The sequence below is a fragment of the Poecile atricapillus genome, chromosome 1 (genome assembly GCF_030490865.1).
Source record: "Poecile atricapillus isolate bPoeAtr1 chromosome 1, bPoeAtr1.hap1, whole genome shotgun sequence".
In the NCBI taxonomy this organism is placed as follows: Eukaryota; Metazoa; Chordata; class Aves; order Passeriformes; family Paridae; genus Poecile; species Poecile atricapillus.
The window spans coordinates 85,533,716-85,551,479 of record NC_081249.1 but is presented as its reverse complement, the minus strand read 5'-3'; the positions used below and the strand labels follow the sequence as shown (position 1 = coordinate 85,551,479).

General features: G+C 42.9%; 1 protein-coding gene across 2 annotated transcripts in view; it reads right to left on the bottom strand.

The window, feature by feature from the left end:
* NARS2 (asparaginyl-tRNA synthetase 2, mitochondrial) overlaps positions 1 to 17,145 on the bottom strand; it is a 48,250-nt gene extending 31,105 nt beyond the window's left edge. For both annotated transcript variants that reach the window (XM_058864050.1, XM_058864059.1), the window contains exons 1-6: positions 16,917 to 17,145; positions 13,773 to 13,882; positions 13,278 to 13,398; positions 12,457 to 12,597; positions 9,176 to 9,256; positions 1,496 to 1,596 (exon numbers count right to left, since the gene is read on the bottom strand). In XM_058864050.1, coding sequence (XP_058720033.1) covers positions 1,496 to 1,596; positions 9,176 to 9,256; positions 12,457 to 12,597; positions 13,278 to 13,398; positions 13,773 to 13,882; positions 16,917 to 17,039 — 677 coding nt within the window. In that variant the 5' untranslated portion in view covers positions 17,040 to 17,145. The remainder of the gene's footprint in view (positions 1 to 1,495; positions 1,597 to 9,175; positions 9,257 to 12,456; positions 12,598 to 13,277; positions 13,399 to 13,772; positions 13,883 to 16,916) is intronic.
* Between the last annotated feature and the right edge of the window lie 619 nt (positions 17,146 to 17,764).

Genomic DNA, 17,764 nt, shown 5'->3' with positions numbered 1-17,764 from the left:
TGATAAACAGCTGCAGTGAAATTGTCCAAAGGGCAATTTTTGCATACAAATCAAAACATATAAATTTTTTCAGAAATCTCTTTTCTGCCTGGTTTGTTCTCCCTGAGAGACATGGTCTCTTCTCAGACCAGCTCAATGTCTGTGATATGCTCAAATACTCAAGCTAGACATTTTTGATAGACAGGATGTTTCTCATGTGGTGCCCTCCCTGCTGTGGCCAAAGCACAGGTCACTTGACAGCCAAAGACTGGCATAATCTCAGATATTAGCTGGGGAAAGTTAATGAGGAAGAGATTTGTTTAACTGAAGGGGGGAGAATTTTGTCCCTGGAAGATGAGATGACATGAGTTTGTGTTAGACTTAATTGACTGTCAAATACTGTGACCTTTACTGAAAGACGTAATTCCGCAATTCAAATAAATCCAAAGACAGAACATGGATTCTAATGATCAACCTGAAATACAACCTCACTCTATTACATCAGGCTGTACCCCTCAAATAGTACACAGTCTGCTCTAAGATAGAGCAGAAAGCTAAACTCGGCAGATTACCTGTCTGGTAAATACTTTTTCCATTGATATCACTCAGATGTACCTTGCTCTCTAAGGACAGATAAATAAAAAAATCAATGCTCTTCAGCATGCAGTACATTACTGCTTCATGTTCCTATTTTACAGTAGTGTGCTGTTCTTACAGGCATTTTGAATGAATCCAGGGCCATCTAAAATTAGATGTGTTTATTCGTAATGGAGCATAGCTGTTCTGGGAACCTGCTCCTTTTATTTTTATTTTATTTAAGTACATTGAGTTTTTAAGGCCTGCCGCTCAAGTGGTATTGAATCCCTTCAGTCTTCAAAAACAAATGAAGCTCTTCTAGATGCGAAAGCACTGCACAGATACAGCACACAGCATTAACTCTCAAGATGCTGTGAGACCCTTCAGAGTATAGACTCACTGAATGGTTCTGGAAGTGACCTCAAAGACAATGCTGTTCTAACTCTCCAGGCATGGGCAGGGACACCTTCCACTACCCCAGGTTGCTCAGAGCCCCACCCAACCTGGCCTTGAACACATACAGGGATGGGGCAGCCACAGCTTCTCTGGGAAACCTGTGCCAGTGCCTCACCACCTTCAAGTAAAGAATTTCTTCCTAATATCTAATTTAAACCTTTCCTCTTGCAATCTGAACCCATCCCCCGTTGCCCGGTCACTCCTTGTCCAAAGCCCCTCCTCAGTTCTCTTGTAGCCCCTTAAGTACTAGAAGGTGCCCTAAGGTCTCCCTGGAGCCTCCTCTTATTCCCAGCTCTCTCAGCCTGTGTCCATACAAGAGATGCTCCAGCCCTCTGTCTAGGCTGGCCTTTCACCATGCCCATCATCCAGCCACTGCCACTCAATCCACTTCTGGCAGATAACCATGACAGATATATAATGGATACCAAAATTACCAGTTGGGAATATCCCACAGACAAAGATGAAAACATCTAATTTTGCTCACCCTGCCATTACTTCCAAATGTAGCTGGCCAGAAACTGTCAGGAAGGCAGGCACATTGAAGAATTGGGTCTTTTCTGCAGACTCCTTTGCCTCTCTTGATGTCTGTAACAATGAGCAACAAATCAGACCATTGGTGTTTAAATAAAAAGCACAGTACCTGGTTTATTTTCCCTCTTTTCAAAACATTGATTTTCACTTTCCTACTAAGATGAACAGCGAGAAGGAAGAGAAGAATCTCTATCATTTGCAGTTTGAAGCTTCATACAGCATTGCCTTCAAAATTCAATTTCAAGCCTGATGAGAAAATAGAGGAGTGTTTTCTGTGTCAGTCCCACTGACTTTCAGAAACTTTAAAAACGGTGTTATTTTCTTTTCATGGGGAAATTAATTTGTTTCCACTGGAAAAAGACAAACAGTAATAAAAAAAAGGCAATGCAATATCCTCTTAAGATTTATTATTCAGTCTTCAAAAATATCACAACTGAAACAATATTACTTTGGAGACATCAAAGCTTACATATTATATAGGCAGTGAAAAATAAACTATGTTTCATTTCAGCTTTTGCATGCTTTTTCAGGTCATCAGATATTTTAAGCATAAAAATCTACAAGTAATAGAAAACTTAGCAGTTTTCAGTGTTCCACTCTGAAAATAAAAAATGAAAAAAAAAAGGTCCCAAGAGACAATAGGCATGGATTTAAAAAAAGACACACAAAAATTTATCTGAAAACAAGAATAATCTTTAGTATTTATTGTGTCAAGTACTAGAACAGGTTGTCCAGAGAGGCTGTAAAGTCTCCATCTGGGGAGATATAAAAAACTCAGCTGTGGAGTACTGGGCAACTTGCTCCAGCTGACCCTGCTTGAGCACAGTGAGACAGATTAGATGATCTCTAGAGGCCACAGCTCAGTGACTCTTAAAGAAACATGAAGATAAATGATAGTGTGTTTCAACATCTTGTATATTTCAATGTCATCCCTAAACTTCGTAGGAGCCAAAGGTTCAGGAGAAAAACAGAATGGAACTTCAAAGCTAATGTGAGGTCTGTCTGGCTGATCTACACTCACTTCCAAATGAAGACTTTCTTCTGAAATAAGTCTGAAATATACTTTTCAAGGTGTAGCTCCTAGAAGTCATGCTAAGTGTTGCTCGTTCAGCTAAGTATGCCACTGCCTCCAGCACTCCCCAACTTGCTCTGTCACAGGTAGCTTTGTTCACCAGCCTTTGATAGTCTACAAGCTGCCATTTTTCTCAATGAGCTTGAAGGTGTTGCTTTTGTTCTCAAAAAGCTCTGCTGCTCATCAGGAAGATAAAACAATGACTTCCAAAAATCTCAGATCACAAGGCAGTTTTATCTCTTCACAGCATCACACTGAAGAAAGAAGCAAGCTTGCCTCGTTTCACAGAGATCAATGAAAATATGACAATTTGTGGCTGTAACTCCAAAACTGCTTCCTTTGTTTCAGAGGTTTTGTGGTTCTGAAAAAACCAAACACCAAACTCCAAGGATGCAGAAGCAGGTCCCTGCTGTTTTCATCATTTGCTCAAAAACAATAAGGATATTAATAAACATTCACATACTGCAGCCCCAGAACCATGGCCAGAACACTGAAGAGCCATGATTTCTGGTTTCTCTTTCCCTGCAAGCTTCGTTCAGACATTCCTTATTCCACCAGTGAAAAATTCCACCTAATCCTGTAGGATGCAACTTCTAAACAATGAGAAAGAGACAAACTGGAAGCAAGAAAAGAACAAGAAATCAGCCACAAAATCTCAGTGCTTCCCCCCAAATTCACAAACAGGATACAGCTGTCTCCAGGAGCTGGGGCCTGGTTTATTTATAACAACTTTGTGTCATTTTTCATTCTCCAAATCAGATGTGATCTCAGAGAGACATAAGGAAAATAGAAACACAGTAAGTGACTGGAGAAAGTGAGACAATCTACAACTCAGCTGGGCTTCTGAAAACCTGCAGCCTGTTTGAGAGGTCACAGAGATCCCCAGATGTATTGTCTGCATTGTGAGCAGCTCCTGAATGGCTTCTGACAGAAGGTGAAGAGCAAACACAGCAATATTTAGATAAAATTGTACTGCCCCATCACTATCTGATCTCCTCCCCTCTCCACAGCTGCCCACTTGCTCTTCCTCATCCTAAGGCACAATACTTGATACAACTGGGTGTTGTGAGCTCCAGCACAGCTCATGCAGAAAAATTTTCTATGCTGGAAAAATTAAATGCCTCCCTTTTTGTTCAGAAGGGATACCTTCAGCAAGAGGAGATTCCATAATTAGCAGCTGCACATTTCACAGGAACAAGTATCAGCTAAACCACTGGAGGTGATTCCTCCACTTTACACATTCAAGGACAGGCCAATATTCCCAAGCGCCTGTGCCCCAGATTCATGCTCAACCTTTTCAAACAAGGTGGCTTTTTTATTATATGAAACCACAGCCACTGGTACAAGACAAACAAATGGTAGGGGACACTATCCATTCACTGCTGACAGAGACTGGTTTTCATGCCCATGACTAGCAAAACAAAGCCACAACACTGTGGTGCTTTTACTTCAATTAGATAGACATCCCAATTCCCAATCCCAAGACAAGGACTTGATAAAAGACTGGGAGGGGAATTACGGGTTTCCTTTCAAGCTCTTTCCATCCCAGAGTCAAAAAAACTATCCATATTACAATGGGGGAAAAGGGAGAGGGAACCTGTATGAACCAACTTGGTGTCTCAAAGTAAATGTGCTATGAACATGCTAGTATTTGACGTCAACTTCAAAGGCTTTTATTCTCATTCTAAATACAAGAACAACTGGATTTAGTACCTGTTTTGTTCTCCATCTCCTCAAATGTCTAATGATTTAATTTAAAATTATTCCCTTTGATGTCAGTCTTGTATTAACTTCTCCTTGAGGCAATTAGCTTCAGGAGAGTACAAACTGTTTGATTCTGTTTTACACTCTATGCAAGCCAAAAGCATGAAGGGATCAGAGAACACTTGAAAAGCTCATAAAAATCATTGCTGTAGCTCTAGCCGAGACCCACACTTCTATGCTGCTGCAGCTTCCCAGAAACACATCTTTAATCCAGATTTTCTCTCTGTGACACCCCATTATAAACATGACAGGATTTTCTTTTTTAGACAACCCCTGCAAAACTCCTAACTTCCAAGAAGTCCTCCTTGCAATTCCAGTCCTAATTCTGATCAGCTGGACTTGCACTGAGCAATAGCAGCTGGTTCTGCTGAGACACACATCTCATAAATATGTACTGGAATGCATAACGTCTCATAAATACGGACTGGACAGCCGGATATGAATCAGGTAGAAACGAGCAGAAAATGGGAGAGCTAGAACATGAAAAAGCAAGCTGTCCCTCATCTCAGGTCCAGCCTACTCTGATCTCTGCCAAGCACATCTCTGAAGCACCAGTCTCCCAGAAACTGGCTGCCTCCCAGACTATCACACATCTCTGAAAGGGGAAACACCTTACAGACACTAATACTGTTGCGTTTAACTGTGATTCTCCCCAGCAGACCCCAACTTTCTTCAGTGCTCACTAGGATATTTTTCAGTAGTACCAAAGGGGTGGTAGGAGTAAGTTTCTGCATCTTCAGCAGCAGGTACATATTGCTGGTGCCACAGCCATCAACCCTCACCTTCAGGAACCTAAAAACTTTGACATTCACTCCTGTGAGTGAGGGGCAAAAAAACCCTGAAAGCCCAACACTGTATGATCTCCAGATGCAATTTAGAGAAGAACTATATCTGTGTGGTTCTTCAGGTTTACAGTTAAATATCCTTTCATGTAATGCAATGTCCTGATCCAGACTCTGGGCTCAGGCAAACACCATTCAGGTGCCATGAGGTGGGTGTGTGGGAAGAGACAAGCCTCAAAGAGATCACATTTTACCTCTGCTGAGCCATCAGTGCAGCACTCCTTACATGTAGAGAGTAGTCCCAGAAAGGAATACAGCCACAGACAATAAAAACTGCATAGGAGATCTACTTTAAGGAGCTGTGAATGCATGATACAATTGTTAAGCTTTGAAACTCACTTCAGGCTGAGCTCTCTTAAGAGGCTGCAGCTGGGTAACAGGGAAAGTGGCTGTGGAGACCCACACTGAACCAGTTGGAGTGTCCTGAGCCAGACAGGCTCTTACATAGCACAGAAAAGCCTCCACCTTTCTCCACAGCAGCTGAAGAGCTGAGAAAAAATTTTCCAGGGAGCAAAGTGGAAAAGAGATCAAGACACTCAGAAAGCAGGGAGTCTTCAGCACTGCACACAGAGTGGGAACCTACTGAAAACAGCGGCAAAGAGATATACAGCTGGGTCACAAAGAAAAAAGTAAGGCAGATTTCCTAGGATGCAGCCACAGAAGGAGACTGGGTAAAGTTTCTTGCAACATACAAAGCTGCTTAGAATTTCAGACTTCAGAAGAAATAAAAGAGAAAAACAAGCAAAAAACCCTCAAAACCAAGGAAAGAATCTGTGCTGAGGTGGAGATGCTAAAACTGCCGGTATGGGAAAATTATTTTCTGATTAAAATAGAGTAAAGGCTATCTGCCCCTACTGATTTGCGTCCTCCCTATTTCAAGAATTACCTCATCCTGCTTTGTATGATACTAAAACGCTGCTTTCAACAGTCAAAGCTCTTCTAGTATTTTCAATATATTTACTTTAAAGAAAGAAGCACAAACAAGATGCTTTCTCCCCTACATGCTCCCACCACAGGAAGACACTGTCAACAGTGCAGAAAGCCACAAGCTGGTGTTGCTGATGTTCTCTGTGGGTTAGGGTCTGCCTAGCTGCCTTCACACTTCTGGCAGTTTCTTCTCAAACCTACACACTTTTGAGGTGGAGAAGTTTACTCTGGAGTTGTTACCATCTTGTGACCTATTTATTATTTAAAATGTCCTCTGCACTCTCTTCACCATTACAGTACTTCATTTTAAAAACATTTAGTTAATTTGCCCAGCAGAGAGGGAATATGGATTCTCCCCCATCCCAAGCCCTAATATGAGAGCATCCCAACCAAAGCCATGTACAGACTAATCAGTACATCCAAAACCAAACAAGGGTAATGAGGAAGCTGAACATATAAACAAATACAAATCCTACAGGATTAAGAGTTTTAGGAATCAAAGACCATATTTCAAAAAGCCTTTTCATTGTAACTTCAGATACGTTTTTTTCCCCCATCTCTCCAATTCACATGTAAAAACATATTCCAACTCCCTTCACTTTCCATCACTTCAAAAGAATGCACAGGCCTGAGCAGCCATCAGATGTTTAATCAGAGGATTAAAATTCTGCCTGTTGGAAAAAAGCTATTTAAAGGCAATAGTTCACAGTGGTGCAAAAGCAGCCTCTACTTAGGTCCTGAAGGCTATTCGACTAAAGTTTTCAACTTACTCCACCTGCAGCAGGTCAGCCAAACTGGTGAGACTATTAGCTCTATGTACTGCCCAAGGGAGCTAAAAAAACCCCAAAACCCAAAGGTAGAAAAAATCCCAACCTGTTAACAGTAGATGCACTACAACTACTACAAATTCAGGAGTAACAGGACACCAATTTTGGTTTCAGCTAGAAGATAGACCTTAACACTGAAGGAACAGGATTTACGTATTTTTTGAAACTGAATAATCTAATTTGAAGGTTGTTTTCATCAATTCCCATCACCAGAAATCTTAGCTCCTCCTCAAATATAAGAGGAACATGAATTTATATTCTCCCTTGTCCTGTTCAACCAATGAATTAAAGGCTAGTTTAAAAAGTGACTGAATACAGCAGAAAAGAATGTCCTGATAGTTGGTTTGGTTAAAAGCACATGAAGATTCTGGGCTTTGCTGCAAATACCAGGCCTTTATTATTATGTCTGACACCCTTCTGTCATTCTTATTTTGTGTCTGACAGCATCGTATGCATGGCCCAAGGCAGGCTTAATCTTCCCCACGTTTTCACTGACAAAAAACAGTGTCACTGCTGCAGTAGAGTGAAGCAACCCCAGCAGGATAGCATGCAGTCTTAGATCTCTGCTAGCCAGGACCAATTGTGAACAGGGCTTTGCAGAAACAAAACTAAGTCCTAAATGAGGCCAGACAATGAAGCTGTACTCAAAGAAGAAACAGGAAATCAGGGAGAACTTCCCTCTTCCCAGCAGCAAGTGGGTTTGTGAAGCCCTTCATTTATGGCACAGGCCATTTAATGGGGTCTGACTTGGCACTTGCAGCACACCTTTCAAGCACAGCTGTGGTTTCATTTCTCCAAGACAGGTATTATTTGCACCTCAACAATCCCACTGGAAAGGAGTAAAATATCTGCCTTGAACCATGCATTTAGGTAAAAGCCAGTTTATACAAGTTTCAGGCTGACAATTTAGCACCTCATTCACATTTGCATCAGGGTTTCTGTCACTAGCAGCCACCTACGCTGTAGTCCTGCATCCTCTACAGCTTTCAAGTGGATACAATTTGTACTGAAGACGAAATACATTGTACAGCTGCAAACTGCATAATGTTTCCATCATTAAGTGCCACTTGTTTCCACGTCTTAATTTGCATGCAACAGCCTGGAGTGAACCCTGGGTAGCATTAAGACATCTCAATTAAACAGGAACCATTTAGTTTAGCTAATCAACCCTATTGTCCCAGCAAGGAAAAAGCTGAGCCACATGTATTGGTCTGGAAGGGAATCACTAGTAGCACAGGTTAGACCTTGAGATCCTGGAGAACAAGTAGACAGAAGCTTTTTTTGTCATGAGGCTGTGCAGAGTGGAAGATGCGATCCCATAGCAAGTAACTGCTACCTCAACAATTTTGCTTACAGATGAATCACCTGCAAAACCGGAGCCAATACATGTAAGTGGCAAGGAGGCCATTGTTTGAGACAGAAGAGTGAATTTCAGATACAGAAGTATAAAATGCAGATGGAATTAATGGATGCAGTATGATTAATGACTGTGGGGTCAGGAATCATGAGAAATCTGTGGGGGAGATCTTAGTGGCTATGGCTGTGCTTCAGTTTCACAGGAGGTTCTGACCCATGATGTGAAGTACTCATAATGATAGATTGTGGCAGTACTTTGTGGTTATGGGGAGGCTTGACAATATTGAGGGAGAATTGCGACATACAACAGGAGTAGCTTGTAGGGAGGAACCTGTATGTACACATTGGTGAAAAGGAGTTTCAGGTATTGCTGACTTTTTTTTTTTTTTGAGGATTATCTCATGATTAATTATATTCTTTGTTTCAAAGCTAAGAAATATTTGAGTGTAGTAATCTGTCCTGAATGATCCATCCCATCTCTTGGGCTCTTATGATCACATTGTTCTGTTTCCTAAGATGTTCCACCTCCCTCCATTATCATCTGTAAATTTTTCCACAGTACCAGGGATGGAACAACCTCATCAGTACAAAAGGTACTGATTAATGCACAAAATACCAATATAATAGAAGATAATGTATCTGCTTAACCGTCTAAATTATTAGCTGAAGCAGAGGATTGCTATATAAAAATAAAAATCACAGAAGTACGTAAAATGGTTTTATAAAGATAAACATTTCCTCTAACCTTGAATAACTTAAGAATTCCTTTGCAAAAAAAACCCAACAAACAAAAAACAACAAAAAAAAAAACCCAACAAAACCAAATTTTATGCAACCCAACTTACCTCAATTTGAAAGAGTTCCCCAGCACCTTCACAGTCATTGGATGTAATTATGGGGGTATGAATATGCACATATCCATTATCCTGGAACAGACAGAACAGCAAAGTTAAGAAGCTAAAGATACCAAACATCACCCTGAAGGATGACATCAACCAGCACACATAACTAGGCCATTATCCCAGCCAGGACAGCACGTGTAGTCTTTTGTGCAGCTACTGCCTTACAGGGACAAATGACAAACTAAATGCCAAGATGATTTAGAAATCAGTGTTTACTACCTGTGCTCCTCTAGGTTTCATAACCAAAAGAGATTTATGTCATTACTATGAGGTTTTTTTTTGCAATGGCCTGTTTCCACACCATTCCCCTTTCTTCTCACTTCCTTACGCAATTTTATATTTTTGGGCAGTTTTGATCAAATTCATCCCTATGACCTCAACACTTTGTTTTTTTTCAGCTTTTTGGAAGGCAGCGGTTAGGCAAAGGACAGTCTTCGTGTGCTGCATTAAAAGAAGTGATCAAATGTGTTGGATGACAGAAATCACAGACTAGATGAAAGAGATTAAAAACACCCAACCACCAGTAAAGTATCAATCCTGCCTTGCATCTTCTAAGATACTGAAGTCAAGCTGATTTTAAGAGACAGGGTATACCCTGGCTTGGTCATATTCTAGGTATTACATTCACATAATAGTTCATAAATCCAGCAAACGCCTCTGACACCAGTAAGGCTGAATGAAGAAAGAGCCTCTGTTCTCTGGATTTCTCTGCAGTGCAACCTTAGGTTTTCAAAACACCTGCCACACAATATTCAGTGGATGGATACATCTTAGCTTCACAGCTTTTACCAGAATATTACAAGTCAGTCAGTCACATGAGAAGTCGTGGTCCTCATCACCAGCTCGTTATAGGGCTAGGAAGACAGGAGTAGTATTTACTGACCACTCTGAGAATCAAACTAAAAATAACTTGGAAAAAAAACCTCCTGTGGACATACAATGCATTTTGTGGGAATACAGTAACACAACCAAGAGGGAGCAAAGTCCTCACAGTCAGCTATAGGCTACCTTGGTTACAGGTGCGAAGACCTTGGCTCTTCACTTGGCTCCAGTTACTGCACAGAAGGAAGTTTTGGATCCAGAACTACTTGCTTTGTGTGGAGAAAGAAGCATCAGTCTACCAGTACAAAATGCATGCCTCTGACACAGTTCATTGCATATTCAGAGCCCTGCTGGTTACATGGCCTCCCAGCTCTACTGGAGATGTCTGAAAAATGCCTAAATCCCTCATACAGTGGTTGCAGTTGCTGTAAAGAAGCATATTTCACACAGATGATCCCTTAAATGCTTTAGAAAGTAAAGCAAGCAGCACAGATCTGAAATAAGAGAATCCCCTAAAAACCTCTTGGATAATTCCCCTTATAAAAGCTTTTAAAATAATTCCAGTTGCATTACTGGCTCTCACAAACATGGAACTTAATGTGCAGAATGGAAGTTGCCATTCACAATGCAACTATCTTACTGTGCCTAGGAGCAATGTTCCTATCCCACATGGACCACAATTCTCAGGAGATTTAAAGAGGACATTTTAGCTTTCAACATCCAAACCAAAGGCATTTGGCACTAGCCACTCATTCCTGGAAATGAACAGGCTAAAAAATAGAGATTCTTAAAGTTACGGAGAGTCTTGATAATTTTGTGTATTCAAACAACTCCACTTATTTTCTTCCACCATTAGGCTCCTTACAGCTTTGGTGAGTGGAGATGCTCAAATAATTTGACTAACTTTGAATATTTTGAATACTACTGAATAATTTGAATAACTTTGTAGCTATGGCATATTCTGACATTAACAAATAAAAATTGTAATATTCTTGAGATAATGCAAGTGGCAATTTTAAGACTTCCTTCCATTAGAAATGGAATAAAACCCCAGACATTCCTGGGAGAATGCTAGGAGAGTTCTCACACAAGCATTTGTAAATATCAGGTCTGGGACCAAATCTTTCTTATTCCTCTAAAAACTTAAGTGTAGCTGCTAAATTGATGACAGATTCTACTTTTTTAACAGAGCTCTGCTCTTGAGCATTGTAAACGGGAAGGAGTGTCAGGGCCTGAGCAGAAGCTGATCTGAAGAAGCAAAGCCTGAATAAGATGGTTTTGTATCTGGGCTGCCCTCGGTGTCCAGGTTTGGAAGCACAAACCGTTGTAGGCAATGCCATCTAGTGGCTCGACACCGGCACAGACTGATTCCCAACTGAGCTGGCTTCTGTGTTAGGGACAATCCTGAAACCCACAGCTTTACCACGGATTTCTACCACGGTAGACACGGGATTTCTCTTTAAAAACATAAAACACACCCCCGACACCAAACAAAACCCACAAAAGTCATCCAAATACCATGCAATTCCACACAGACAACTCTTAGAGCAAGCAAGCCTTCTTTGCAACTGCAGTCAACAAAGACCACCAAATGTGGGACCAGGAATTCACCTTGACATTTCTAACCTGTTCCTTGGGCCACACTAATTATTACATATGAATTTAGTCATCAGAATGTTCTGAGTATGACTCTATTCTAACTAAAGACAGCTTATCTAAACTAAAACATGCTTATTTCCAGTAACAGCTTTAAAGAAAGGCTCAGGTGTGCTAGAAGATTTGTAACCTTCCTTTGTCTACTCACAAAGAATCACATGGTTTCTATGTGACAACTGGCATCAGAGTCAATTCACTGCCTGCACAATGCCTGTGCTGTGCCCACAGCTTATAAGAGTGACACATTCAGAAAACATGAGGGGCTTCCACCCATCAGTTCCAAATTAATCAGAACAGGAGTCTCCTAATGTCAGCCAACAGCATCCACACAGACTTGTATTGCAGTAAGAGGCAAGAACTCAGAATAACATGAAGCCCTGAGTCAGCCCGTCTGTGTTCCTGTATCACAGATTTTTCCATGTGGGAGGAGGCTTCTGTACAAAGAACCATAAGGTCACTGCAGAGGATGGGTTGAACAAGTCCATATTATGTTGCATTCCACAGACCACACACTCACAGACAACTGTACTGCAACTCTGTGAAAGGGATAAATAACAGGAAATGGGTGGAAAGACACTGACAGGCCACAGATGCGCTAACCTGATCATAAGCAACAGTCTGGCCAAGGCCCAGCAAAATCCATACCCTGCAGGCAAGATATCATGCTCCTTCCCTCCTAACCTGCTCCCATAAAGCCAGCCTGAGTGGAGTGTTCTACACATGAGGCTCGGTACAGAAGGGACTACCTGGAAGAAGGAGTGGATGGCTGCAGTGGCTTCACTGCGGATTCGCAGGAGGGCGCCCAGCGTGTTGCTCCTGCATCGCAGGTGAGGGAACTGTCGGACATACTCCAGCGGGTGCCTCTCCTTCATTTTCAGGGGAAATGACTGAAAAGAAGGAAATCAAAGTTACAGGATGAGAACTTGGGAGTCCATGCAGTTTTACTGCTATTCACAGAATGCCATTTCTCCCTACTTAAACTCAGTCATCATTACAGAGCACAGAAGAACTAGATGTTCTTGCCTATCTTTTCTGGTTATTTTGTGTATTTTACAGTGCTTACAGAAGAGCAAGAGCCATGAACAGAAGAGGAGGTATTAGCACTATAAAATGCTCCACCTTTCGGAGGTTGAGCCCCATTGAAATCCAGCTGTTCCCCTCAATGCTGCAACAGAAGGCTGTTTCTGAATGTGCCTGTGCCAGATATGGTTCTTCCAGCTGCACAACCTGAAGCATCTTGCCAGTTCCACTGTTTCTCCAATTTATAACCAAGCCAGACTTACCAGGTAAGCCACCTGCACAGATAATTGCTTCAGAGTGGGATAAAGGCAAACTCTACATTGTCAGCTTGTGCACATTTTCCCTGAAGAAACAGCTCTGCCCCAGAAATGAGCTTTCATGATCATCCAGTGTTTCTCCTTTCATGCAGCCTACAGACACTGCTGACAAAGTCTGCAGGACCACTCAGACTTAAAGAAAATACAGTTTCAAGCATGTTTTACTGTATACTTGGACCTTCCAAAAATTGATTTCCAGCAGTTGTATCCCTCCTGCTGCAGTGACATACCCAAATATCACAAGGTCCCACCACATGAATGGTTTCAGCTTGCAGCTCCATGTTTTGCATCCTATGAGGACTTTTGACAAGCTTCCCCTGCACTTCCACTGCACTTCCAAAAGTCAGGTCTCTAAGAAATCAAGAAAAAACAACAGCTTAACTAGGTGCTGATACAACTACATTCAGAAAAGACATTTCTGTTAATTTAGCTGGATCACTTGAGATCACAAGCGATGCTGTAGCCATAGAGCTTAACTGATGAAATGAAAAATCATTAAATGCAGAGGTGTGAATGGGAAGAGATTAACAAAGCTATAGAAGAATTTAGGACAAGGCAGGAATGTTGGACAAGTGGGGAGAAAACTGACAGGATTTTATTGAAAGGGGTTCTTGGTGGGGACAAATGTGGTTGGCGAGTCCCTGGCACAGGGAAGGAGGCCTAAGCAAACCCCTCCAAGCACTGCTCAGCACATATATTTCTTCAGTTATTTCAAATGGACCTACCTCTTTTCCAGGCTGGGATCAGCAACCACCTGGAGGCTTTCCAGAGAACTGCCATCATTTATGTGCAGGAACAAAACTTCCTTCTGGGATCGGACAGAGCGGACCCAGCCCTAAAAGAAAAAGAGATTTGTTATTTTTTGGCAGGAACGCTGTGCGCTCATGCTCTTCTTCCAGCTGAGCTGGACACACCACTTCAGGCCTATTTCAGGTTCTTACTGAAATCAAAGTAACTGTTTCTTTAGAGGCAAAAAATTAATCATAATAAAAAAACAAGAAGAGAAAAAAAGTTAGCGTCAGTTTTTCTTTTGACTTCAAAGTAGAGAGAAAAAAATCCTTAAGCAGAGACATCCTTCTGAGGCAGACTCTCTTCCTGAGAACAGAGAGGATTAATAAGATGTATCTGCATCTTTGGGGAGCTGAGAATAAAGGAAGCAACAAAGCATTCTGAAAATGTCAAGTGTTTTGGCAAAGTGCATACTTCTATCAGTGATGTCCCTTCTGAACTCTTACTAAAAGAGGGGAGACCAGTAATGCACCATTCTGCATTACAATACACTCATGACCATTCTGATGGTTTTCAGTATCAGTTTTATTGTTGTATCCCTGTAGAAAGGTTCCAATCTTTCAAATCTTCAAATCTGTTCACTAGTGGTTTATGTGGCCTAAATTGCTGGAATGGTAAAATAATGTTGCAGCCAATAGATTCACATGAAAAACTACATATTCATGCAAAACCAAAAAAAAATTATTGCCTTGGATGTTTCTCCTTTCATCTCAAACTCAAGACTGCTTCACTGAGCATATGAAAAAAAAAAAAAGATAATAAGAAAAAAAATTTAGAAATACTTTGTCCAGTTTTATGAAAAGAATTAAACTAATAATACCCAAATTCTTTCTAACAGCGAAATAGTAGAACTGATCATGTAGAATGCAGGCTAATGTCTTAATTTGAGCTTTTTAACGACATATAAATTTTAATTACTTTTTTTAAGGGAAATATTTTTCCCTTAAAAAGTCAGTACCAAGGCAGCAAGCAATAGTAATAGCATCCAAAAGAGAACTCCTACAGTTGTTCCTCAGCTCACCAGAGTTGAGACAAAGCTGGCTTTCAAAGCAAAACTATCTGCCAGGGGCCTTCCAGCTCATCTTCCAACAATATTGTAGAGAAGAATCAAAACCAGTGCTGATTAAACAACCAAACTGCCTTTTCCAACCAGTTTCATCTTTTTCTTAACTGTAAGGGGCCAAATAGTCCCAATGACTTCAAACTGTGCAAGTGCTTCAGGGATTTTATACCAGACAAACCAATGCAAATTCATCTACTTCCGTCACCCAGAGAGATCAAGCCAAGAATTAAACAGCACCACAAGTAAAACATGTTATAATTTGAAGAACGACTGCTAACACAGGCAAAGCATTACACAGGCTTGTGTAACACGCTTTCTGTGTTCCATGTAAGAACCATGGAAGATTTTAAAGACATGAACCTAGTAAGTCAGGCAGGGCAAACCACCCCTGCAGAGTGTTCCACCCAAAGGAAGAACTAATGCAAGAAACAAGATCATCCGGGCATCCTCTTATTTGTACGGTTAAAGTAAAAGGTATTTCATGCAGTAGCAAGCCTGAAGCTGTTGTACTTATCCTCTGTATTCCAGGAAATCCCCAGAAAACACCATGTATGTTATACTGGATACACATTTAATATAGAACAGCAGATATTTTTCCTCAGTTTCCCTCCCCACAAACACTTCTTAACAAAACACACCAATAAAAATGAACAAAGAAAAATTCTCAGGAATATTTTTTGCCACCTCATCAAGCTGTTCTGGGATCAATTAAATAAAAGAGGAGCCTTCCTACAATAGGAAGTAAGAGCATACCCACAGGCTTTTATCAGAGCAGGAGAGGCTGTGGCAGCAATGTTTTGACCACTTCACATCTTAGCAGAATGAATGTACAATAGAAGTGACAATCCTGACTGTAACGACTAGACTGCATATCCCAATAATCTGGCCATAAGCCAGACCACATCCCTAGCCCAGTTTAAAACCCCCACATTTTGCCTGTGCAGGGGAAGAGCAAAGCAGCAATGCTCTGGAGGACAGGGAAGGGGGAGGAATGCCACTACTGCAAATTTTAGCATCAGTTTATTCTAGCTTGCATCATTCATTAAACTACATCAGAGAAGAACCAATACAGGATGAGCTTCTTCCAAACCTATCAGGCTTCACCTATGTGTGAGCAGGAATACCAGTGTGCTACAAACTGGTTTTTGGGTCAGCAGAATCACAGAAAGGTTTGAATTGAAAGGGACCTTAAAGGTTATCCAGTTCTAACTGCCATGGGCAGGGACACCATCCACTAGACCAGGTTGCTCCAAGTCCCATCCTGGCCTGGAACACCTCCAGGAATGGGGCAGCTACATCTTCTCTAGGCAACCTGTGCCAGTGCCTCACCACCCCCACGGTGAGAAGCTTCTTTCCTATAAATCTAAATCTAACCTCTTTCAGTTTTGTTTAAAACTCTTACCCAGTACCCCAGTCCTTTTCACATTCAAGAAGAAATACTGACAACTGCACAGCTCTGCATTGAAGCAGGGACTCCGTCTGTGCAACCACCGCTCTGCCATTTGGAAACACCAGAAAACAGGGGAACACACAATCCTATGCCAAGGAAAACTGCTCCATAGCTAAAACGCCCATTAATTCCAGGCTATCTTGGTTCTCAAGAGGAGCCAAATACAAACGTCAGTTGTATTTAAACGTAAGTGCTATTCGATAGTTCTACTAACACTGCTCTAAACCTGGATGTACGTGGCACAAGAACTATGGAAAAGCTTTAAAAACAACAGCACGCAGGCAATGGCTCGCTCTCGGGAACAGAACGGGTAATAAAGCCAGCGTGGTGGAGGGCACATTCAGTACAATCCATCACAGCGACAAGGCTCCTCTGCACCTGCCGAGTGACTCCAAAGCTCCGCTGCCTGCCACAGCAGCGAAGGGAGCAGGCAGGGCTGGAGAACGCACGGGGAGGCTCTGCGCGACTGCAGAGGAGATCTGGGAGCTCAGCAGAACGCTCTGCAGGGCTCCCACGTTTCCCTCCCCTCCGCTCAGGCTCCGGGCCGGGCCATTCCCGGGCACACACCTGCACTCTGACCGCGTCCGCCGGCTCCCGCGCCCCCAGCGCCTCGCGCACCCGCAGCCGCATGGCCCGCGGCAGGGAGGCGCAGCGGCGGAGGGTCCGCCACCCGCCCCGGGCGCCCAGCATGGCAAGGCCGGGCGGGGCCTGCTGCCCCAGACGCCCGGCCCGAGCCCGGCCGGCCGCTCCTGGTTCCCGGTTCCCGCTCCGCTCCCGGCCCGCTCCGCACGGGCCCACGTGATCGGCCTGACTCCCGCCGCCCCACGTGGCCGCCCGCCCAGCCAATAGCCGCTCGGGGTGCCCCTGGCCAGCCAATCGGAACAGAATGTGCGACTCAGCCCACCTCTTCCGTCGTTCGGGCGCAAGCGGCCCTGGGAAATGTAGTTCCCCTTCTTAGGTGTCGGCTCCTAACGGGACACGTGGGGATGGGATCCCCACGAGTTGGGGGAGGGATGCTCCGTGGCCGCGAGAGGGATCCCCTGGTGGGACACAAGGGATCCCCGTGGCTGGGGTAGGGGATCCTGCTGACCTCTGGGACCACCTCAGCGGCAGCGCGGTCTGGAGATGGCGTGGGGTGGTTCTCGGGGACCTTCAGCCACTCTCCCGTCTCCCTGGCTTTTTCTCAGGGACCATAGCCCCTCGACATTCCTCGCTTTTCCTGATAAGCGGCGTAGGACTTGGGTCTGCTCTGCATGTCTTGCTGACGAATAAACCTTTTCTCCTGTCTCTTGGTGAGGCTTATGCCTCTCTGTCCTTCCAGCGCTTCTGGGTGGATGGTGAGGAGCAGCCACCAGGGTCTCCAGCCCTGCAGGGAATGACTTGGCAATAGAGTTGGGCTTAAAATTGGACATGAC